Source organism: Heliangelus exortis, chromosome 1 (assembly GCF_036169615.1).
Source record: "Heliangelus exortis chromosome 1, bHelExo1.hap1, whole genome shotgun sequence".
Classification (NCBI taxonomy): domain Eukaryota; kingdom Metazoa; phylum Chordata; class Aves; order Apodiformes; family Trochilidae; genus Heliangelus; species Heliangelus exortis.
In genome coordinates, this window is record NC_092422.1 from 13,688,726 (window position 1) to 13,710,293 (window position 21,568).

The 21,568-nt window shown below is 38.2% G+C and overlaps 1 protein-coding gene and 1 long non-coding RNA gene across 4 annotated transcripts in view; one reads left to right on the forward strand and one right to left on the reverse strand.

Annotated features, from left to right (window-relative positions):
- Positions 1-585: 585 nt before the first annotated feature.
- LOC139791761 (uncharacterized) lies at positions 586-1,308 on the reverse strand. Of its 2 annotated transcripts, none has more exons than XR_011724005.1 (2): positions 1,218-1,308; positions 586-799 (listed from the first exon to the last, which is right to left on the reverse strand). It is a non-coding gene; the product is annotated as an uncharacterized lncRNA (long non-coding RNA). The 2 variants fall into 2 exon arrangements; XR_011724006.1 differs by lacking the exon at positions 1,218-1,308 and adding an exon at positions 891-938.
- A 26-nt stretch (positions 1,309-1,334) lies between these two features.
- CEP126 (centrosomal protein 126) overlaps positions 1,335-21,568 on the forward strand; it is a 38,413-nt gene continuing 18,179 nt past the window's right edge. For both annotated transcript variants that reach the window (XM_071734372.1, XM_071734378.1), the window contains exons 1-5: positions 1,335-1,459; positions 2,517-2,642; positions 11,528-11,673; positions 13,004-13,109; positions 17,204-17,402. In XM_071734372.1, the coding sequence (XP_071590473.1) occupies positions 1,365-1,459; positions 2,517-2,642; positions 11,528-11,673; positions 13,004-13,109; positions 17,204-17,402 (672 nt within the window). In that variant the 5' untranslated portion in view covers positions 1,335-1,364. The remainder of the gene's footprint in view (positions 1,460-2,516; positions 2,643-11,527; positions 11,674-13,003; positions 13,110-17,203; positions 17,403-21,568) is intronic.

Sequence of the window (21,568 nt, forward strand, 5' to 3'; positions counted from 1 at the left end):
TTATCAGGAAAACTGGGATTTTAAAAGTGTACCTGGGATGAAAAGCACATAGTGGTAAAGTGAAAACAGTCTGTAATGCAGAAGAGTTCAAAGGAGGTAGGTGGTGACTTTGGGGCTAGTATTCTGAACTAGGTTGAGGTGAAAGACTTCCATTTTAGAGTCATCATCTCAGCTATGGCAACTGGGATAGTCAAATATTAAGAACAACCTGAGCATCAGTAGTCTCAATGTAAAATGTTAATAGTAACATCTACTTCACAAGCTGCGCTACAAAGATGTGGGGGGCTCTGCAGAGGAAAGTATTTTACAAATGCCCAGTGTTATTTTTTTCCTTCCTAGTTAAAGGTGCAGAACAGCTGCACAATGAAAAAGAGACAAATTGGTTTAAGTTCAAGATACATCAGCCAAGAAATGTCTTGCCAAGAAATCACCAAGGCATTTAGCCTTCTGCTGACAACTCATCCGAGGCATGGCAATAATCCAAGAAAACACACCCTGCTTTGCCTGGAAAAAAAATCACTTAAGAACTTTTTTTTTTTTTTTACTTAATATAATAACAATAACTTTATTTAATTTTTACTTGATTTTTAATATTTTATAACATTTTATACAATTTTATATGGTTTCCATCTATTCTTATTTCTTTGCACTACGAATTCTACACACTGTTTTAAAAAGTGTTTATTCTGATAGCTCCGGATCTCCACTGTCATCAGACTGAGCAGACATCATCTCTCTCGTTCTGCAGAGCTCTGCAAATCCCTAAGTGGCAATCGGTCCCCGGGGTGTTCCGTTTGCCCTGAAAAACTCATGAGAATGGCGTTCCTGAGGGCACCAGGGTGTCGATTTAAAAAAAAAAACCCACCCACCAGCCGCCTCTTCTCACTTACAAAATTGCAGAGACAACGGAAGGTTCGGTGGGAGCCCCGCACCCCGCCTCGGCACGGAGACCGGCAGCTGCGTCCCCCCGCTCCCACCCCCGGCAGGGACTGCGCGGCCCTCCCGGCACCGCCGGCACCGCTCCCTGCGCGGCCCGGCCCAGCCCTGGCGCCTCCTCTCAGCGCCGGTGAAGGCAGCAACAGCCAAACCCCCGCTCCCCGCCACCCCTTCAACCGTGACCCGCGACTCCCTCAGCCGCTGCCCGCCCGCCCCTCACCCCAAACCCCGCCTCGTTGCGAAGGAAACGGCGTCTCCTGTTGCTACGATGGCGGCCGCACCTCCTTGAGCACCCCGTGGGAGACCGGCACTGACCGCGACGCGCTCCGGTACCGGGGTGGCGGTACCGGGGTGGCGGTACCGAGGTGGCGGTACCGGGGTGACGGTACCGGGGTGGTGGTACCGGGGTGGCGGTACCAGGGCGCTGAATGGATCCCCGCCGGACGGGAAGCGGAGGAGCGCCGGGGCAAAACCCCCCCAGTGGGTTCCAGGGCTGCGCGTCTGCGCGTCGGTACGCGGCCGCGTATCCTTCCGCCGAGCCGTCCGAGGGCTCCGCTGGGGCCGGGGACTGGGGCAGGGGACTGGGGCGGTCTCCGGGGGCGGGTGGTGGAGCGGCCGGCGGGGCGGCCTCCAGGGGGACAGGCCTCGCCGCAGAGACTCAGGGCCCTCCGGCGGCCTGGAGCGGCAAGGGCCGCCCCCCCGAGAGGGGCTTCCGGAGGCATCGTGCGAGCCCCAAAGGGAGGAGGGGCCACGGGATCGCATGGGGCCGTGAGGGGCAGCGGCGGTGGGGACCCGGCCCCCGCCCTGCCCGCCTCCCTCCCTGCCCAGTCCCCTCCCTGTCCGGCCCCCGCCCTGCCCAGCCGTCAGAGGTGGCCTCTGGGGTGGCTTGAAATAAAGCAGGTTTTCTAAGCTGCTGTCGAAAAGTTAACTTCTCAAGCAACTTCAGAGTTTTCTTTTTTCTCCCATCTAAAACATACTGTCACTGGGAACTGTATTTTCCATCCGAACTTGGGTATCTTTACGTTTTTTAATTCAAGAATAAATACTGGCACAAGTTCTAAGTTCTGCCTGCTCAATGCCACTGAAGTGAGACAGAACTCGTCTTCCTCTGTGGAGAGCTTTTGTCCAGTCTTATTAATGAATTACAGTGTAAACAACTAATTTTTTAGATTTGGTTGGAAGGGCTGTTTTTATTATTGAAACATTTTCTCTGTGATACGTTACAATTGTTTCATTGGTTACAGATTTAGATAGGAAGATGTGTCAAGTAGACATCATAAAGGTGAGATTTTTTGTTTGGTGATACTATGAAAGATTAAGTGCAATGCTTCTGTCAAAATCACTGTAATCAGTAAAATGCAGTTACAATTTTTCTGGATAAACGGCAGCTTGTGTATGGCCACAATAGACATTTGTGAGACCAACTGCTTCATACTTTCATAGTCAACAGGAGTATCATTTTGTATCTCGTGGTTAAAGTTTGCCCTTTCCTAAAAAGATGTGTAAAGTCGATCACACAGGCTTTTAATCTTTTAATGAGCTCTTTGATACAGTTTCCATTGTCCTTAACTCAGTACTAGGGATGGAGCTTTAACATTTCCTTTTGAGTGGGATTTAGAAGAAGAACGTCAAGCACTGAAAGAACATCAAAAAATATGTCGGAGTAGGGCACAGAGATATTTGATAGAGACAAACAGAAGAAGAAGGTGAGTAACTAGGGTTCCTTTGGTGGGAGACTGTAAAAACAAAAAGACAAAACCTTGAAACAGCTAAATGTATTTCTACTATTTGCATGTTCACATTGTTAAATAGCCTCACTGCTTTGTTCTAGAGGAATCTAGGCTGAAAAGTTTCACAATCCAGTTTCTTGCTATAGGACAAATAAAATATAAAAAGAACAGTACTCTGAGTTACTTGCTACTTTTTGGAGATACACTGCGGTCACCTCATTGTGTAAAGCAGAGGTAAGTAGTGCTTTCATTTCATGGATCTGAGTTTCTAGTATTATTCTGGTTTTTATTAGCTTCAATGAATGTGTGAAAAACGTGTTGGGATGTGCAGTTCAGGTCAGCAGGCAGACTCTTGCTCTTGCTTTCTGAAGTTTGTGGTTTTTTTCTGCATGGTGAAACAGCTGCACAGTGGGGCACTGAAACAGTGGGGCTTTTCACTCCCACTTCCCAATAAACACAAACCCAAGTCTAGTGCAAGATTATTGACATTTTGACAAATTGATCTTTTAAACAGAGCTTTGAATATTCTACCTTTCAGCAAACATGGAAATGCCAAGTCATGAAATACTCTGTGACAAGTGGATTAAGCAAGTTATACATGGAAATATTTCAGTGGAGTGCTGTTAGTTTTAATAGGCATGGGGGGCTTTTCCTTAGCACTGAGATCTGCTTACACATACAAGAGGCTTGGCTGTGTATACTGTGGAGACAGATGAGTTCCTTCTTGCAAGCCCTCAGCCTCAGATTGGGTTCCTTCGCCTCCTGTTAAGTTGTTAACACTCATCCCCCATGGTTCAGATAATTTCCATTGTACAGTGTTTGCTTACTGGTTTATATTTATGCCCCATAAGAGAGGCAGTAGGTACTGTTTACACTGCCACTTTATCTTGAAAGCATGTGCTGTAAGCATATGTTTCAAAATACAAAGAAAAATGGAGGAGAAAATAGAATCACCTGGGAGTGATTAGAGACAGTGTGCAACCCTTTGCAGATTATAAACTGAGTCTCAGATGAAAGATTAAATATCATATTTAGTTTTCTGGAGCAGTACCACCGCAACACTGCACATCTCTGATGAACACTGTTTATTGTATTACTGGCCTTGAAATGTTGCACTGTAATATAAAACCAAATACCAGACAGCCTGTGCATTTTTGATAGACTGGCATAGTTAAACTAATACTCATTGATAGATAAATACATTTCCATATGAGTTTCATTGCAGCCTTAAGAAACACAGTGTAACTCCCAAGTTACTCAGGTACACCAGCTAAAAAATTTGGTAGGACGTTTATAAAATTAAATTGTTTCCATGAGCAATAATTGCATAACTGCAACCATCCTAAGCAGTTCAAATGGAAGTGTGGTGACAAGTCTTCCCCTAATAACTGAAAAGGAGTTAGTTGTCTAATGTTAGAAAGGTAGTGTGTACAATATGAAGCTGTGAAATATAATTTAAAATTAAGGGTCATTGCATATTTGGAAATAAGAAGTTCCATGAAATGAAATACTTTTTTCCTGCAGTTGTGCAGGAAGAGATTTATCTTCTAATAGATCAGTGATCAGGTCTTGCCTCATGAGCCAAGATCCACTTTGTAACACAAATCAAGGTGTTAGATATGATGATGGTTTATCACAGGCAGCATGACTTCCTTAAGCACCACATTCTTATCTGGCAGCAACCCAAATTCTCCCTGACAGGGCTTGGAGGCATCAATCAGAAGTTATTATTGGCAATGCTGTTTTATAATTTCAAAACTGAAATTGTTTCATTTTTTTTCTTTCAACATCAAGAGAGTAGACATGAGTGCACTGGGAAGTATGACAGTCTATTTTCTACTTCTAACTTTCACAGAGAATGGTTAAGGTTGGAAGGGACCTCTGGTCCAACCTCCCTGCTACAGAAAGACCACCTAGAGCTTGTTGCCCAGGACCTCATCTAGCTGTTTTTTTAATATCTCCAAGGATGGAGACTCTAGAACTCTCTGGGCAATTTGTGGCAGAGCTCAGTTATTCTCACAGGAAAAAAAAAAAATAATAAAATAAAGGTTTCCTGATTTTCAGAGGGAACCTGTGTTTCAGTTTATGTCCATTACTTCTGGTCCTGTCACTGGGCACCACAAGAGCTGGGCTCTGTCCTCTTTGCACCCTTTCTTCAGATATTTATAGACATTGATGGGATCACTCATGAGCCTTCTCTTTAGGCTGAACTGTCCCAGCCCACAGGAGAGATACCTCAGTCCCTCCAACATTTTCATGGTCCCTTGTTGGACTCTCTCCAGTTTCTCCATGTCTCTTTTGTTTTAGAGAGCCCAGAAGTGGACCCAGTCCTCCAGGTGTGGCCTCACTGGTGCTGAGTACAGGGGAAGGTTCACCTCCCTTGACCTTCTGGCAATATGTTACCTAAATCAGCCCAGAATGCCATTTGTCTTTTTTGCAGCAAGGGCCTATTGCTAGTTCATGTTCAATTTGGTGTCCAGCAGGAGCTCCAGGTCCTTTTCCACCAGGCTGCTTTCCAGCAGGGTGGCTTTCAGCATCTCTTGGTGCCTGGGGTTGTCCCTCCCCAGGTGCAGGACTTTGCACTTCCCCACAAACTTCATGAAGTTCCTGCCTGCCCATTTCTCCAGCCTGCTGAGGTCCCTCTGATGTATCAGCCACTGCTCCTGGCTTTGTGTCATCTGCAAATTTACTGAGCTTACACTCTGCCCCATCATCCATGATCATTAATGAAGAAGTTAAATATGACCAGGCCCAGTAATGACCCCTGGGGTACACTGGTAGTTACTGGCCTCCAACCAGACTTTGTGTCAGCAATCCCCATGCTCTGGGCCTGGCCAGTCAGCCCAATTTTAAATCTGCTGTCTGCTCTTCCAGCCTGGACATCAACAGCTGGTCTATGAGGACCTTAACAGAGACAGTATCAATGGTTTTAGTGAAGTCCCTATAGACAATACCCACTTCTCTCATCTACCAGGCCAGTTATTTCTTTGGAAAACTTTATCAGGTTGGTCAAACATTACCAGATTTAACATCAAGCTTTAATTTATAAAGCCTCTGCTGAAAAATAGCAATAGTGACTTTTCTTTAGCAAACAGATCTACAGAAGATATGCCAGAACTTTCAAGATCAGCATAAGAATTAAATATGCTCTGGGGCAGTACCTGCCAGATAATAAGTTTAAATAACAGTATTCCAGAAATAAGAAGTACTGACTAAACACATACTTGATGTGAACGAATGGGATATCATATAAACATGCTATAAAAACATGTGTTTATATACCAGAGTATATAAACATTTTTTAAGATTTTTTAAATACCAGCTGCCAATTTGGTGGTCACTGCAGCCATCCCACTGGTACTGCTCAGTGCACAATGTGTATCCATTTTACTGTGACATTACTGGCTGCAGGTGGTTGGTTCATTCTGGAAATGCAATTGTCTATGTGCATTTTTAAATAAACCCAACAGCCACAGCATTTTGAATTACCTGGAAATCTGAATAGCTAATCCACCTGCTGTAATTGGGAAAGGAAACTTTCCCCAGCTTATATCAGTTTCCAATCTCTTGCCAATACTGCTGGTTTTTTCAGAAGTATTTTATTTTCAACAGATGCACAAGCTTTGTGCTCCATCTACTGGCTGATTATCACTGATTATTTAATAAGAGCTCTGTAAATTCATCAGTGTTATTGATGCAGAGCAAAAATCCATCTAGTGCCAGAAAGTGAGGAAAAACGGTATCACTGGGTTAACAGAATGGGCAAAGTGTTAAGAATTTAGTCTTACTTTCTATATCAGAATGAAAGTGTGAAAAGTATTGGTCACCATAACCATTCAGATTTCAGTATTGCCATTTCTGGTAATGAGACACAAGACTGCTGAATTTGCAAGGCCTCAGGACAGATGCTTGCCAAGCTTTCTGTCTTGGAACTTTTCTTGACCTACCCACAGCTTTGTTTTGCTTGGCTTAGTTGTAACAGCAATTTCTCTAATTGACCAGGTGTCTGTGGTGAATTTATGTTACCTTTGTTTATCTTTTTATGGTATGACTGTAGTTTTATATAGATAGCAGTCACAAGCCATTGTTCAATGTAGGGAATTTATGACTCTAACATAATGATGGTGTGTAGGAAATACAAGGCTGGTACAATCACAGAAGCCTTGCAGACTGGAGGTGCAGGATGTGTCATAGAGGAGGGGATGATAGGAGGTGGTACACAGACTTGTCACTGGAGACCCTCAAGCCATAAACAACTCACTGATAGCTGGTTAAAGAAATGAAGACCTAGATCTAACAAAACAGGTTTTGGGGGTAACAAAGAGAAGAAAACAATAGTATGTAATATATGCAAAAAACATATTCCGTGCATGGAATATTTGGAGGTACTGTGGAGCTGCAGATTAGTTATGAAAGAGCAAAGGTGTTAAAGAATGTTTATAAATTAAAAAAAACCACTCCAGGTGGATCCAGAGATGAGGGAGAAGAAAGCATTAACATGAACACCTCCTGGTGAAGGAACTTCAGATACTGACAGCTCACCATAACACCCCAGCATCACCAGAATGAAACAATCAGCATTGGGATGCAGAAGAACAATGGAAGCATGAGCACAACATCAGGAAAAAGGGTAGAAACTCAGTGTGTCAATCCCAATTTAAGCTGAATTGTCACTATGATTGTGGCTTTCTCTGTATGGAAGTATTCTATCTGGTATTATCTTTTGGTAACAATTATATCTGGATTAATCATTATTAGACTCTTAAGGTTTTAATTATGCTAACAAAATAATCTTAGCTTTATATATGGTGTGCTTACTCTTTGCCCAAAAATAAGATTTGGAGTGTAACAATTAGCAGATAGTGCCAGAAGCCCCTGTGAATCTTTGGGGCATTTTGGAGGAGCTCTTTCTGAGCCCTTATGGCATCATAAGGGTTGGTCCTTCAGAAGCCTTTTCAGCCATTTGGATCTCCCCTTTTGTCTTCATCGTATGATAATCAGGGAGATGAGGTAATAGAGTTAATGTGCTCTGTGGTCCTGGTAAATATCTCACTTAAAGAAAAGAATTACTTTATGGGCAACCTCTGCAGGTCATTTGAAGGATATACAGCATGTTTCTTGTTTGCCCATGAAGGGGATTTTGAGTGTGACACCCCATTCTCAAATTTTCTTGGTCTTGCTGTAGTCATTAAGTATACAAATACCCTCCTACCTCAGTTTTAAAATTACTGTGTCCTGGTTTTTATATGTGATATGGCAGTAGTTGAATAATATCAGTTCAGTATCATTTCATAGCATTCCACAAGCACTTTGTACTTTCCTTTTTTTTATTACTTTTTAATCTAAGGTAGTAGTAAGCATCTAGTTCACCTGGGAATGTAGAATCTATCACATCACTGTGAAGATAATGTAGTAAAATTAGACAGGAAATAGTTCCGCCATCTGGTAATACTGTTTTTAACATAAAAATACCTTCCACATCATGTCTGTATATGTGAAACTGCTAAATATTTTAAGTTTTGTATTCCAAATGCACTATGAACATTTTGGCAGCCATTGCAAAAATTGCTGCACTGCTGGATTGTTTATAGAAGGCAGAAAAACTGGGTTAAAAAAACACCATACAGGAAATTCTTCTGCTAACTCTCCATCTTAAAGCCATATGCTTTTGCCAATGTTACATCTGTGGTAGGAACCTGAGCTGGTGGCTTAAGGAGAGTGGATGAACCAACATTTGTTTTAACTGTTTTTCTATAATGTATCAACATGTGTTTGTAAAATTATTTATTTTACATAGTGCACCAGAGTGTTACAATTTAAATTCTGGGAGGTCAAGAAGTTAATGATGAAGGCTTCACTGGATATATTTAATGCATTGCCTTACATTTAAAATAAGTTTTTTTTTCTCCTTCATGTCTTAACCAAAGCAAACAGGGATCATGATGAGCTGTGGTGAAAAAGATTTCTTGCATCAGCAATTGAACTTACCTATTTTCAGCTATATGAAACAAGAGCCTTTTTTTTTTTTTTTTTTTTTAATGCCGGTTCTTAAGAATGTGCAAGACTGCAACTAATTCATACTCCAGAATCATTTAAAAATAAATAAATAAAGGCTCTGTCAGAATTTACTCTTTCCTTTTTGGAGTTATACTCTGGAACTACTCCAGGTGCAAAGTTGTAGAATTTCCCACATGTCTGAATTCAACAACTACAGTTCAACTAAAGGTCTTCTTGAGCAGCTTCTAGAAATATTAAGAGGATCAAGAAGAATGTGTTAAAAGTACTTGCTGGGATAAGTAAGTCTTTTTCCTCTGTTGTGATATTCCTATTTCTTTGGACGGGATAAAGACATAAAATATTGCAGATTTCAGATTCAGATTTTAATGTGAGTGAAATACTGAATGTTGACAATGAACTCTAGTTCTATTTTATTAGTTCTAAATTCTGGATTGTATGAAAATTAAAGTTCCTGTGAAATGCTAACCAAATTACAATAAGACATTCTATGTGGATATAGTTCTCTGCCAGTTTTTTTCTGGTTTTGGATAGCTGGTTGTCTGGTTTCATTTCATGCCTCAAGTGAAGCCATTCCTGCTTGATGACAAACTGGAGATCATACTTTTAGTTGTTTCTCTTTGCATGTCAGTCCTTTGCTTTGTCCTTCACATGAAGCTGGAGAGGTTCAAAACTTCATTGCAAGGAGAAGAGTTACTTTGAATTGTAGAAATTCACCTGGATTGTTGAAAGTCTAACTATTAAATGTCGTTTGCCATACACAGTTTGTTAAAATACAACATAAGCTACCACCTGTATACATTACAGGGTGTAGTCTCAGCAGCTTTTATTATCCAAGACAATTGTGAGGAATTGTGAGGAATCCCACTGCTGGGAGATCTGCGTTCTGAGGGGAATGGACTTCCAGAACAGAAGCAGTGAGTGCTTATGTTGTTCACGGGCATTTTGATTTCTGACCTTGGAAAACACTAATCCAGAGTGCTACACACACATTAGCAAAAGCAGTGGATCCTTTTGCATGTTTTGTCTCTCTTCTTGACTTTGGCTTTTCACGTTTTCCACCCCAATTTAACAGTGGGAGTACTGGAGGTGCAGTATTCAAGATAGGAAGATGTAACTGCAAACAATTTGCAGTGTCCCCTTATGACATGGGGAGGAATACACAGTCTTTGTGATTAAAGGTTTGAATAGATACATGAAATATGTTTACAATGCATTTCTGCTTTTTAAAAAATATTTTTTGTCTTCAGTTTTGTTAATGAAATGCAATAATTTGTCCATAATGTGGGGAAATCTCAGTCATTAGTTTCAGTATGTTTTGACAGCCACGCACATAGGAGTTTTCGAAATAGCAAAAGTTCTTATGTCTCTGTCTGCTGCTCTTTGGCTTCCAAGTGGATTGAAGTTGATATTCCTGTAAAAGTGTGTCCTTGGGAATTAGTTGGCAGATTTCCTACTTTTTACTGTTGTGCAATTACAGCCTTTAGGCTTGCTAAAATAAAGAGTACCTATTTCAAATTATTTTTCAGTTGTGATCCTTGCATGGCAGGCTTTGTAAGTTTAACTTGAAGAATGCTACTTCCATGATGTTACTGTGTTTAAATATGTTAAAATATGACTTACCTGCATAGGCACTGTGCCAATCAATTTACTGGGTATATTTCAGCTAAGGAGCTAGTTTAAGCTAGTTTAAGCCTTAAGTTTAAGCTATTAGTAATAGCTGATGATCTTGTCAGCAGGAATAAAAATTTCACGTAGCTTCATCAAGGTTGTGTCTACTGAAGGAAAGCTTTGTGCTGTTGGTTGGTTTTTATTAGAGGCTGCTTTGCTTTCCAGGCAGTAGAAGGACACATTTGACATATTTGATGTTAACAACCAATTCTGACTGTCATAGTTTCACATTACTGTTTTATCCCATTTTGCGCTACTAATCTGTATTTGAAGAATCATAGAATCATAGAATTGGCTGGGTTGGAAGGGACCTCAGAGATCATCAAGTCCAACCCTTGATCCACTACCGCTGCAGTTACCAGACCATGGCACTGAGTGCCACATCCAGTCTCTTTTTAAATATCTCCAGGGATGGAGAATCCACCACTTCCCGGGGCAGCCCATTCCAATGCTTGATCACCCTCTCTGTAAAGAAATTCTTTCTAATGTCCAACCTAAACCTCCCCCGGCACAACTTGAGACCGTGGCCTCTTGTCTTGCTGAGAGTTGCCTGGGAAAAGAGACCAACCCCCACCTGGCTACACCCTCCTTTCAGGGAGTTGTAGAGAGTGATGAGGTCTCCTCTGAGCCTCCTCTTCTCCAGGCTGAACAGCCCCAGCTCCCTCAGCCTCTCCTCATAGGATCTGTGCTTGAGAAGCTTCTCAGCAAACAGAAGTTGATACTAATTCTTACATACTTAGAGGTAAAAGTTGTGGCTCCTTTTTGTTATTTCTGAATAATAACTTTTAAACCGTTACTGTTTCCCTGGCAGCTCATGAAAGGCACACACATACAGCATTGGCAGTTCACATTCCCATTGATCAGCCCATTACTGCTGTGAAAGTCATATTGGTGATAAGAACTGCTTAAGTCTGCATGTTAATTCACATATAAGAAAGACAATTAAGAACAATTAAAAATTATAGTGTTGTCTCTTTTTCACCATGTACCGCCTATTGTGTCATTTATGTTCTGACAAAACATAAAAATCCAGCTGTGCTGCAGTTCATAGCATTTAATTTATGGATAAGCAGGCTTTTGTACTAAAATTGCAAATTAATAAGCAAGTGATTAGTATTTTGCTAAATGTAATTAGAAAACATAAGGATCACTTACTTCTGCTTCTCTAAATGCAGGGCTTTTGAAGAAAGACGTAAGCAAGAAGAAGAAAAAGAAGAAAGACTTAGAAAACAAATTCTGCATCAGAGGAAAATTAAACTTCAGGAAGCAACTGATAAATTCCAGCGTGCTCATCTGCCTTTTTTTCACCACAAGCAAATAGGTTTGTAAATTAAAATTTAACCATCATTCACAATACAAGTGTTTTTCTAGTATATAATTGTGGGGGGAAAAAACAACTTCACTCAAATTAATTTAGTTAATTGTAAAAGTAAAAGATAACTAACAAGAAGCTCAGACCTGATACATATGACACAAATGAGGAAAGGGAATTAAAAACAAACTTTTTTTTCCAAAAATTGTATTGTGAAATATTTCATTATACCCTGGTCACAGTAAGTACATTGGGTACCTCCTTGGGTAATGTGGCTTCCATGGTTTTCCCCACTCTTGCCACTGCAATCTGCTTATGGCTTAGAGCACTGTGCTTCCACACCTGGGTGTGAAGTGTTACAAAGCCACTGGAAGTTACCACAGTAGTGTTGTGATCTCCTGTTTCAACCCTTGAGTGTGAAATAATCAAGAACATGTATTGTTTATGATTAAGTAAAAGCAGCCATAGCATATATTAATGCATGACATAACTATTTGCTGAATTAGTCAGCTTTTTAAGCTGTTTTCTTTCTGCCAGGAAGAAGTAATGATCACTTCAACTCAGTTCCTGCTTTCTTGGAATCAGTGCAGATTGGCAGGAGTTTTTAACAGCATCTGCCAAGTCTGATTTCCAGTCAACTTTCCAGTGTTGAAACTTTTAAGATATGTTATATTACTTAGGTATTCTTTAACGGATTTACTCTCCCAACTGCAGTTTTGCCAACTGTGAGGTAATGTCTCTGACTTCAAGATCAAATGTCAAATTAAAATAACAAAATAGAACAGTACTGGTCTAGGGCTTCTTCATAGCTCTACTGACAGCCCAGGCTATGTCGCAACATAATGAATCATATTTTATTCTCTTAGTTTTCTTTTACAGAAATTTTGCCTCTGCCACTTTCTACTGTACTTTTGCTCACTTGAAAAAGTCAATACCTTGTGCCTGTCCAGACTCTTTCTGTATTGATTCAGTTCATAAGTCACACTTTGGCCTCCATAAAATAGCTGCAAGCCATAACTTTGTCTTCCTGCATGAGCAGAATAATCATGATGTAAAAACAAAGTTAATGCTGGATTTTTTAACTGCCTGCTTTTTCAACAAAGCACTCTAAACACAAAGAGCACAATTACTGAATATATGTGCTCCTGTAAACACATCAATAGACTGAGGGTTTATGTCAGGGAAACTAGAGGTGCTCCTTCATGTCTAATGATGCTAAACCATTCAGTATATTATAGTCTGGATTTAAGCTTCCAAACTTAACAAACTAAATGAAAATATTTATGGTAAAATAGTCTGATTTTTAAAATATTTTTTCCATTGTGTTTTTTACCTCTAGTCCAGACAAAACCAGCTTTTCAGTTAGAAGAAGCTCTAGAACAAATTAAAGGATCAGTTTTAACACCAGGACTGTGTTTGTCCAGCAGAAACAAAAACAACTTCAGGTAAGTATCTTCATTTCTGTTTACTCTGGTGATCAAAGGAAATAAATTGCTTAGCTTATTCAATAAACAGCAGACAATTATTATTTAAGAAGTAGGCCATTTCTCCAATGTCAAAGAAAGCATTTCTGTTAACTGTTCCAGTGAAACATTATGAAATATCCCTGAGTTGTTTGTGTCCATTTGGGGAAACAGCAGAGGAGATGACACAAACCTTTTCCCTTCAGCAGAATTCTGGAAATAGTCAGGGCAAACCCCTGTCCATGCTCAGTTATAGCCTGACTCAGAGTGCCATGGTTATCCAGCAATCTGCTGTCCTATGAAGTATTAAATATTCTATCTAAATTATTCCTTTTTCTCAAACAGGTGGTTTTGGGCTTTTTTATTTTTGACATTTAAACACAGTTTAGTTTGTATATTCCTCCTATTAGCTCTCCTTCTTTCCATCTGTCATTCCATTAAATTCCTTTACATTACTCCATAGTAACATCCTGATAACAATTTTACTTGCAATTTATTTAATTTATCGCACACAATTTGAATTGCATATTTCTCACTTTACTTAAGCATTTTTTCTAAGATACCTTCAGTTACCACAGAATGTTCCTCCATTAATAGTATTTCTGCTGTATTTGATACCTTTTCTTGATTATCCTCTTCTTAATCTCTTATTTCTTTATTATTTTTCAGTTCAGATTTAATTTTTGTTGTTGCTTCTTTTGTTATTATTATTATAATTTACTTACTATTATTAATTACTATTAATTACTATTATTATAATTTTCTGCATACTGTAAGTTGTGCAGATGTTCAGAATACAGATAAATTCTGTCTAAAAAGACAGAATTCTTTTGAGATTCATTGTATTCATTGTGATATTAATATTCAGTTTGATTACATTTCTACTGATGATTAAAGCACATTTGTAGGTAATAAACTGGGCAATTGAGAAAATATTTCATACCTCTCAGAGTTTAATACTTATGCTGTCTTCCAGTCACCATGCATGTTGTTCTGTAGCTATTATGCTGGATTTACATAATAAAGAAGGATTACCACCATAAAAATAAGCAAACAAAAAAAATCTACCTGCTTAATAGAAGTTGACACTATGAGAAAAAAATGTAGATATTTCTGACACCTGTCTCTGAGTTTCTGAACATTTCTGCCATTTCAGTCACAGGCTCAATTAAGGACAGCAGCTCAGTGCCTCTTCACTGTCTTTATGATTTCTTTATTTTTAATCTTTCTTCAAAATGCTTCTTGTTCCTCAAGGGCTTGCAGCTTTCTCTCATGACATCTTCAAACCACATTTCCTTAATTTCTTACAGTATAGCATTGCTGTCACTCCTGACTATCTTTGTTGAATTTTTAAAATTCACTATCCTATAATAATGGTAATGTGTTTTTTTTCTGTTTTTCTGTTTTTTCTGTTTTTTCATTTTTATAACCTGATTTCCTGAGGGAATTAAACTTATACCATCATATTCTTTTACAGTTTCTGTTCCCTTAGTAACAAAATTTGAGAGAGCTCTAAGAATCACAAAGATAATCATATTTCTGTAAGTCTGAAATTGGCAATTAAGCAAAGTAGAAAGGTCATATTCAAACAAGTGACCCCCAGCATGAAAAAGGTTTAAAAGTTGGGTCTTCATTGACCAATTGGTAGGTCATAAGCCAGTTGGTACAGATAAGGCAGCACACAAATATCTTGGTACCTGCCACAAATGTGCTGCTTCTTCCTCAGCTGGTAACTGAGAGGCTTGGGTAACGGAGGGTGTAGAGAATATGGAGGGTATGGTAATAAATGAAAAAGAAATAAGTTATTGCAGTCCAGGCTTGTGTATAAGGTGCAAGGCATACAAATTAACATGAAATAAAACTTTCCTTGTTGTCATGCTAGCAATTTGTCTTCATTCTTTGTATCAGAAAATATATATTTTTGTCTTCATCTCACACAATCCCTTAATAAGCACTGAGATTCAAACTAAGCATGTTATGCAATATAGATTCTTGTGGTGTGCTGCAAAAGATATTACTGTGGGGTTGTTCCTGCAAGGTTTGTCCTGGGAAATGTAGTTTATCTGGTTCATAAAAGTGGCATTTCTGTGTTTTCAGACTTGGTTCCAAAAGGTAAGGAATATTCTCTTAAAGGGCAAATAAATTTCTTGCAAATCAGTATAGGAAAGAAAACCTTGATACACAGAAGAGCATTTTGAGGAGGTTCTTAAAGGTGAAGGTTCTTCAAAACTCACCAGTTCCGACCCATAAAACTTTAAAAACGTCCTGTAATTGAAAATTTTGGGACAGCTAATAACTAACTTGGATGAGATGGTAGATCCCTTTCTCTTTTTCTAGCTGTGTTTCAAAATTAATTATTCAAGGTAAATACGGCTGCAGATCCAACAGGTTATAGGTGAATTTTATACCGTTCTAGAATTCTTAATGTCTCTCTGAAACATCTGTGTTCAGATAGCCTTCTGTGGCAGGAAATAGTCAGATCTTCTTACAAATTCCTATACTGCATCCTGCCCATATCCGAAAGGAACCTTCATCTGCACCATCACCTGCACTGAAAATGACAATGGGTAAAATGAATATAGACTAAAAGTTCACTTTTGCCAGAAATTTAGCTAAACACTTTCACCCAGTTTAGAAATATTTAAGGCACTGTGTTGATGCTGCTAAGAAAATATATATGTGAGAAAAGTATTCTGGGAATGTTGTTTGCTTTATTAAATAATAAGGTTTGCTTTATTATTCAAAATCCAGTGACTGCTGAGACAAAGTATCATTACCAATACTGGACCTGATCAACTTAGTTGATCTTAATCTCCCTTTTTGGTAAAGTTATACCCATTTTACAAAAAACTTCACTAAAAGATTATACTGGTAATCTGTTTTCAAGATCTATTCTTCTTCTACCACCATATGAAAGCATTGCAGATCCTAAAAAAATGAGACATAAGCTTGGCTTTCTAACCGATTGTAAGGATTATGGCTCCACTGAACAGATGTGAGGTTTCAAAGAATGGATAGAGCTTTTACAGCTCTTGGAGCAGTTTGGAGCCAACAGACAGGAGCAGTGTCCATCGCTGAACTGTTCCACCTTGGCAGTCAAGGAATCAAGTCAAGCAGTCAAGTGTTGCTGGCAATGTGGAAATAGTTGTATTTCCAGAAGACTAAAGCTTGATTGACCGATGAGTTTTGGGGTATAGGTTATTTTCATTGTTTGTTGTGGGTTTTTAATGTCTACCTTTTTGATTTGTTAAAGCTACTTGCACCTTGCTTTGTCATCCTTGATACATACCTAGTTCTTGACTCTTGTTTTCCAAAGCTCAGTTCCTATTCCTAGTGGTCTTACCCAGCCTTTTTCCAGTTCTATCTCCTTTTTATTCTTGAACACCTCGTTACATGCTCCCTGCCTTTCCAGTCTCTTCACATTTTCCTTGTCACTTGGCTTCACATGCTTCTTGGCTTCTTTAACTCTGGAGTGTCAATGAGCCCCATGGTTCTTGCTAATTCTCATGCAGTAAAAACCTGTGGTTTCCTCTATCTTAATTTAGGCCACAGGACACGGCCACACTTTTAGCTACTCCAAAGATTTGTTTCTCAGGAAGCAAATGCAAATGTATCACATTGCTGACATCAGTAGAGTTGGGCTCCCTAGATACTACAATCTTTCTTACTACTTAAAGTAAGGGAATATCTGACAGCATCAGAATATTGTTATCCTCTCAACCTTACAGAAAAGTAGAGTTTTTCTTTTTAAAAAAAGTAAAAAATAAAAAATCTGTGTTCCATTTCTGTAAGTGACCAAACCGTTGGCTGACATTTTGCAGATTATTCAGCCTCAGGCAGTCACCCAACAACACAATCAGAAAAGTCTGACTATTTATAAATAACAGAAGAGAAGGTTTAAAATGGAAAGTGTTGGGCAGTTTTCGATAGTAATAACAGCAGCACCTGTAGTAACATAGTTTAGCTGTCCTTCACTTGCCAGGCATTTATTTAAGTATACTTTTAGAAAGGAACATGCTTAAAAGTGTTGACAAATAGAAATAAGCCAAAGTAATAAGTTATTTGCTTGCATCAAGAACCACAGATGACACTTCAACCTCCTCAGGATCTAGAAACGGTTCTTTCCACCAGAAGCAGATTTCAGCAGTGGTTGGCTGGGATAAAACAATACAAGAGAGCAGTAGGACAAACATGGATAGTAACCAACTTCTCTTCCAGAAAAATCTGAAAGAAATACAACAGCTCCTTGAAAAACAGCATCTCAGCAACTTGGAGGTATGATATTTTAATGTGATTCATTAAATGATGCTTCTTAAGTGTAATGGAAATTTTCTTGAACATGATAAAAAGGCAAGGTCTGTTAAGCACACTTTACTAAGTAAACAACACCTTAGATCACACTGCACTATGCTTTATTTATAGTAAAAATTCTATGTATTTTTCACTAAGAAATCAGAGACCATTAAAAATGTTTAAAAGAATATTTTCACAAATTCTTCAAAGATATCTGTTATGTTATCTTGCTTTCTATGAACTTACAATTTGTATGTCAGACTTGGCTCTGAAGTGGCTTCCCATTATTCTATCACAGAAGTCTTGAGCTAAATTGGTGCTTGGCAATATGCACTTACATTTCTGCTTTGTTGACTACAAAAGCTCTGCACAAAATGCTAGAGCAGTCAAGTCTCTTGTCATCTTTGGAGTAGATGTAGGTGTTCCAGTGAAAAAAAAAACATTAGCTTTCTATCTAAACTAATTTTGGATCCAAAGTCAGTTTCAAAAGTCACCATAGAAACCAGTGAAAATCAAGAACTGAGCTGCAAAGAAATTTCTTATGACTGCACTTTTAGGTATGATTTTAGGTCAGTGTTGTCTTTCATTTTGGAAACATTGTCTTCAATATTAAGTTCTTTGGAAACAAGAAGACATAATTTTGGATTCATTTTTAAATTTTATAATGTTATCTGCTGGCATCTGGAATCCTGTTGTCTGGAATTACTTTGACACTGTGAAGGACTCTCCCTTTATTTGGTGATGGCTAAAGACATCGCGTTATTTGTGGCAAAAAAGCAAGGGCTCGTGCTTTTGATCCCTGTGTATGGATAATTTTTGAAAGACTGTATATAATTCAGATTTTTTTTTTCTTTTACATTGATGTTTTCAGGCATGTTCATCTGTCTTTGCACCTCTTTTGTTGTGATGGGTGTTCCTAAGATTCTTGAGCATCTGATGTCTAACTAAGAAAATCTCACTCAGCTGGAGTAAATTTCAACAAGGTTGAGGAGGCAGAAAGTACAGTTTGTACTGGCAAGGTTGTTGATTAGTGTTCAGTCTGATTTCCCAGTATAAAAGACAGAAGAGCAAATGGCAGTTTATAGAAGACATCTGATAAAACTGAATAACTGGACTCTAGATAACCACTTTCAAATTAAATACAAAAACATTCAAGCTTTTTTTTTCCCTTAAAATCTCGTATTGTCTATTGTAAGACAAGTATATTGTGAAGTATTTTATCTAATACAGTTATCACATTCTAATTGACTTCTAGGAAAAAAATGCCATGAGTCATGCAGGATTTTTCACCTATAATTTTTTTTTTTATGTAATCATCAGCTTTGGACATAATACAGGAATTTATGCTTACAAATGAAAATATTTTTGAGAATGCTTTGGAAAAAAATTGCTTTTTTTGTCCAAAATATATTTTGCTGTTGCCACTAGGGGTTGCTCAGCTTCTTCCATCTGATAAATAATTTTAAATTATAAATATTTATACTTCAAATATTTGCTTTTTCTTGAAATTGCATGCTTTGGACTCTGGTAGAAAAGCAGCCAGAAAGCCATTGTCATTGTTCTATGGCCTGAGTTTTTGAAGTTTAATGCATGGACTGTGCTGGTGTACATGTGCATTGTGACTTCCTGTGACATGAAATACTATTTATAATGCTCTTTCTACTAAAATTTATAATTATTTGTAATACTCTTGCTGACATAAATAAGCTTCAGAGGTCTTGTTACTGTCTGTTGTCCAAAGTAATTTCAGCAGTGCTTGCCTTTCTGAAACTGATGTCAAAGTATTTCTCTTTGCACATGCTTTGCAGTCTAACCATCCATTGAGATCCCTTGACCTCTCTCTTTGTTTCTGTTTTTACAGGCCCAGCAGGATTATAAAGATTCCTAAAATTCTTTACTTTCCTTCAGGGTAATAAAGTTCTATGTAGCTCTATAACAGTAGATTTGATGTGTTCTCTGCTTTCCATCCCTAAAAATTTGTATAGTTTCAGCAGCAAGAGAAGGTTTTTAGTGACCCTTCCACCATTCTCCAAAATTATATTGCTTAAAATACTTAGATTAGTTGATTTCATTCTGTGCAACAGTTACATCTGAGCCAGTACATCAAAATATTGGTTGTTATACGTAAAAAAAAAATGTTTTGTTTTGAGAATATTATTAACTTCATTCACAATGAAGGTTTTGTTGCAGCCCTTTCTTGATTTTCCTACAGGCCTAAATAAAATCTTTAAGGTGAAGCTGGTAGCACAGTCTTTAGCTAAAACTGCATTCAGCTTTTCACTGAAAGCCATTACCCAAGTGTTCATTATTTTTGCAAATGTTAACTCTTTATATTGAAATTTTCAATTTTAAGCATCTGCCTTGGTCTGAGTAATTTAGATAATTTCCATAAAAACAGATCAACTGTGACATGGAATAGTATTATTCACATATATTTTGTCTTTTATTTGGTCCATACAAAATTGTGTTGGTCAGTACAATATTTTTCTTCTGCTCCAGACAAGTACACTGTGCTTAAATTAAACCACTTCATTGATGTAACATTTCATCTCTATTGTATCTCTTTTTAAACAAAATACTTGGAAGCAAGAGTTAATTCACAGATAAAATAGGTATAGATTACAACACACAGATTGCATTTTCCTCTTCACTCATTTATATTACCATAAGAAAATTACTCAAATAGTATCTCTGAAATACAAATTTAAATCCCTTTCTGATTGATTCAAAGCAGGAATTTTACCTCAGTGATCCTGTTTTTCTAAGCATATTGTGCAGCCATTGAAGTACTTACTCAGTATCAGTTTTTCTGTGGATACTGTTCACCTTGGCATAAAATACTTTAATATTTATTGAAACAGGGATTAGAACACAAGTATCATTTGTCAGAAATTGCAACCCAACCCAGGAGGTCAGAGGGTTACTCTTGTGTTATCTCTAATACAATACAGTTGTGTATCCTATTATACTGTGTGTGTTTATATGTGTTACATATAAAATTTAAAAAGTCTCTGAGAAATAATAGAGTGTATTTTCTCAGGGATGTTGCACTGAATGCAAGCAGCTGATGCTGCAAACAGATAGTTACAGCCATCACCTTCCTTGCATGAGCGAGTTGCCCTGCATGGCTGTTACCCATTTGTGTTACTGTTTTTGAAATTGTCCATGAAATTGAGATATTTTGAGGTAATTAATGGAAAAACTGACTTAATTCTCAATTGCATTTGTAGTATGACTGGAATGAGTTAAACAAGGGTTCCTTCTGCAAGGGGTATTGTCCCAGTCTAACTCTGCTCAGACAAGAGCAGCATGGAAAAAAGGAGTGTCTGGGTACAGCCTCTCCCTAGCAAGCATCAAGAACTGAGAGAATGCTCAGGGCTGGCTGGTGGGAAAACAGACCCATGAAGGTTAAGATAAAATGGCAATGGAACTGAAGTCAGATTTGATTTTTAAGAGAACATTCAAAGGTTTGAAACAGGTTTTTATGGTCACCTTACATCTAGAAATGTTGGCAATTTTTTACCTTTAACTGTGAATGTTAACACAAAAACCTGAAGTGATTTCCCTACTAATTTCCTTTTGGCTATATCAGGGAGTGTCAGTTTTTATTGGCTTTCAACTGATATTGCAACATACCACTATCTTCCATGTTATTTAACTAATCCAAAATTAACATTTCCTATAAAAGCAAATTGAAACGTACCTCCAGACTAAATTACTTTACCCAAATACTCAAACTTATTTTGATTGTGCATTCCTCAAGATTAGTGGGTTCTATGTAAAATAGGGTTTTATTCCAAGATTGTGCTATATAAAATGGCATTACATTACAATCTTCCTATCTGGAAATTTGGATGCTCAGATATTTGAAGAGAGTCTTGCCTCTATTCAAAGCCCTGTCATCTGACATTTATCTGCTCCTCCTCTACAATCATATGCTTTTTCATAAAAGTGGCCATACCTATTAACATTACTCCATTCTTGGTTTTACATCCATTTCCATATATCCATATATCCATATATCCATATATCCATATATGTATCTATGAAACACATTTCTATCATATTTCATAAGTATTTTTAGGTGATTTGTTTTACTGGAACAGAATAAATTGCTCATCAATATAGTTAAAAGATGAAAAAATAGC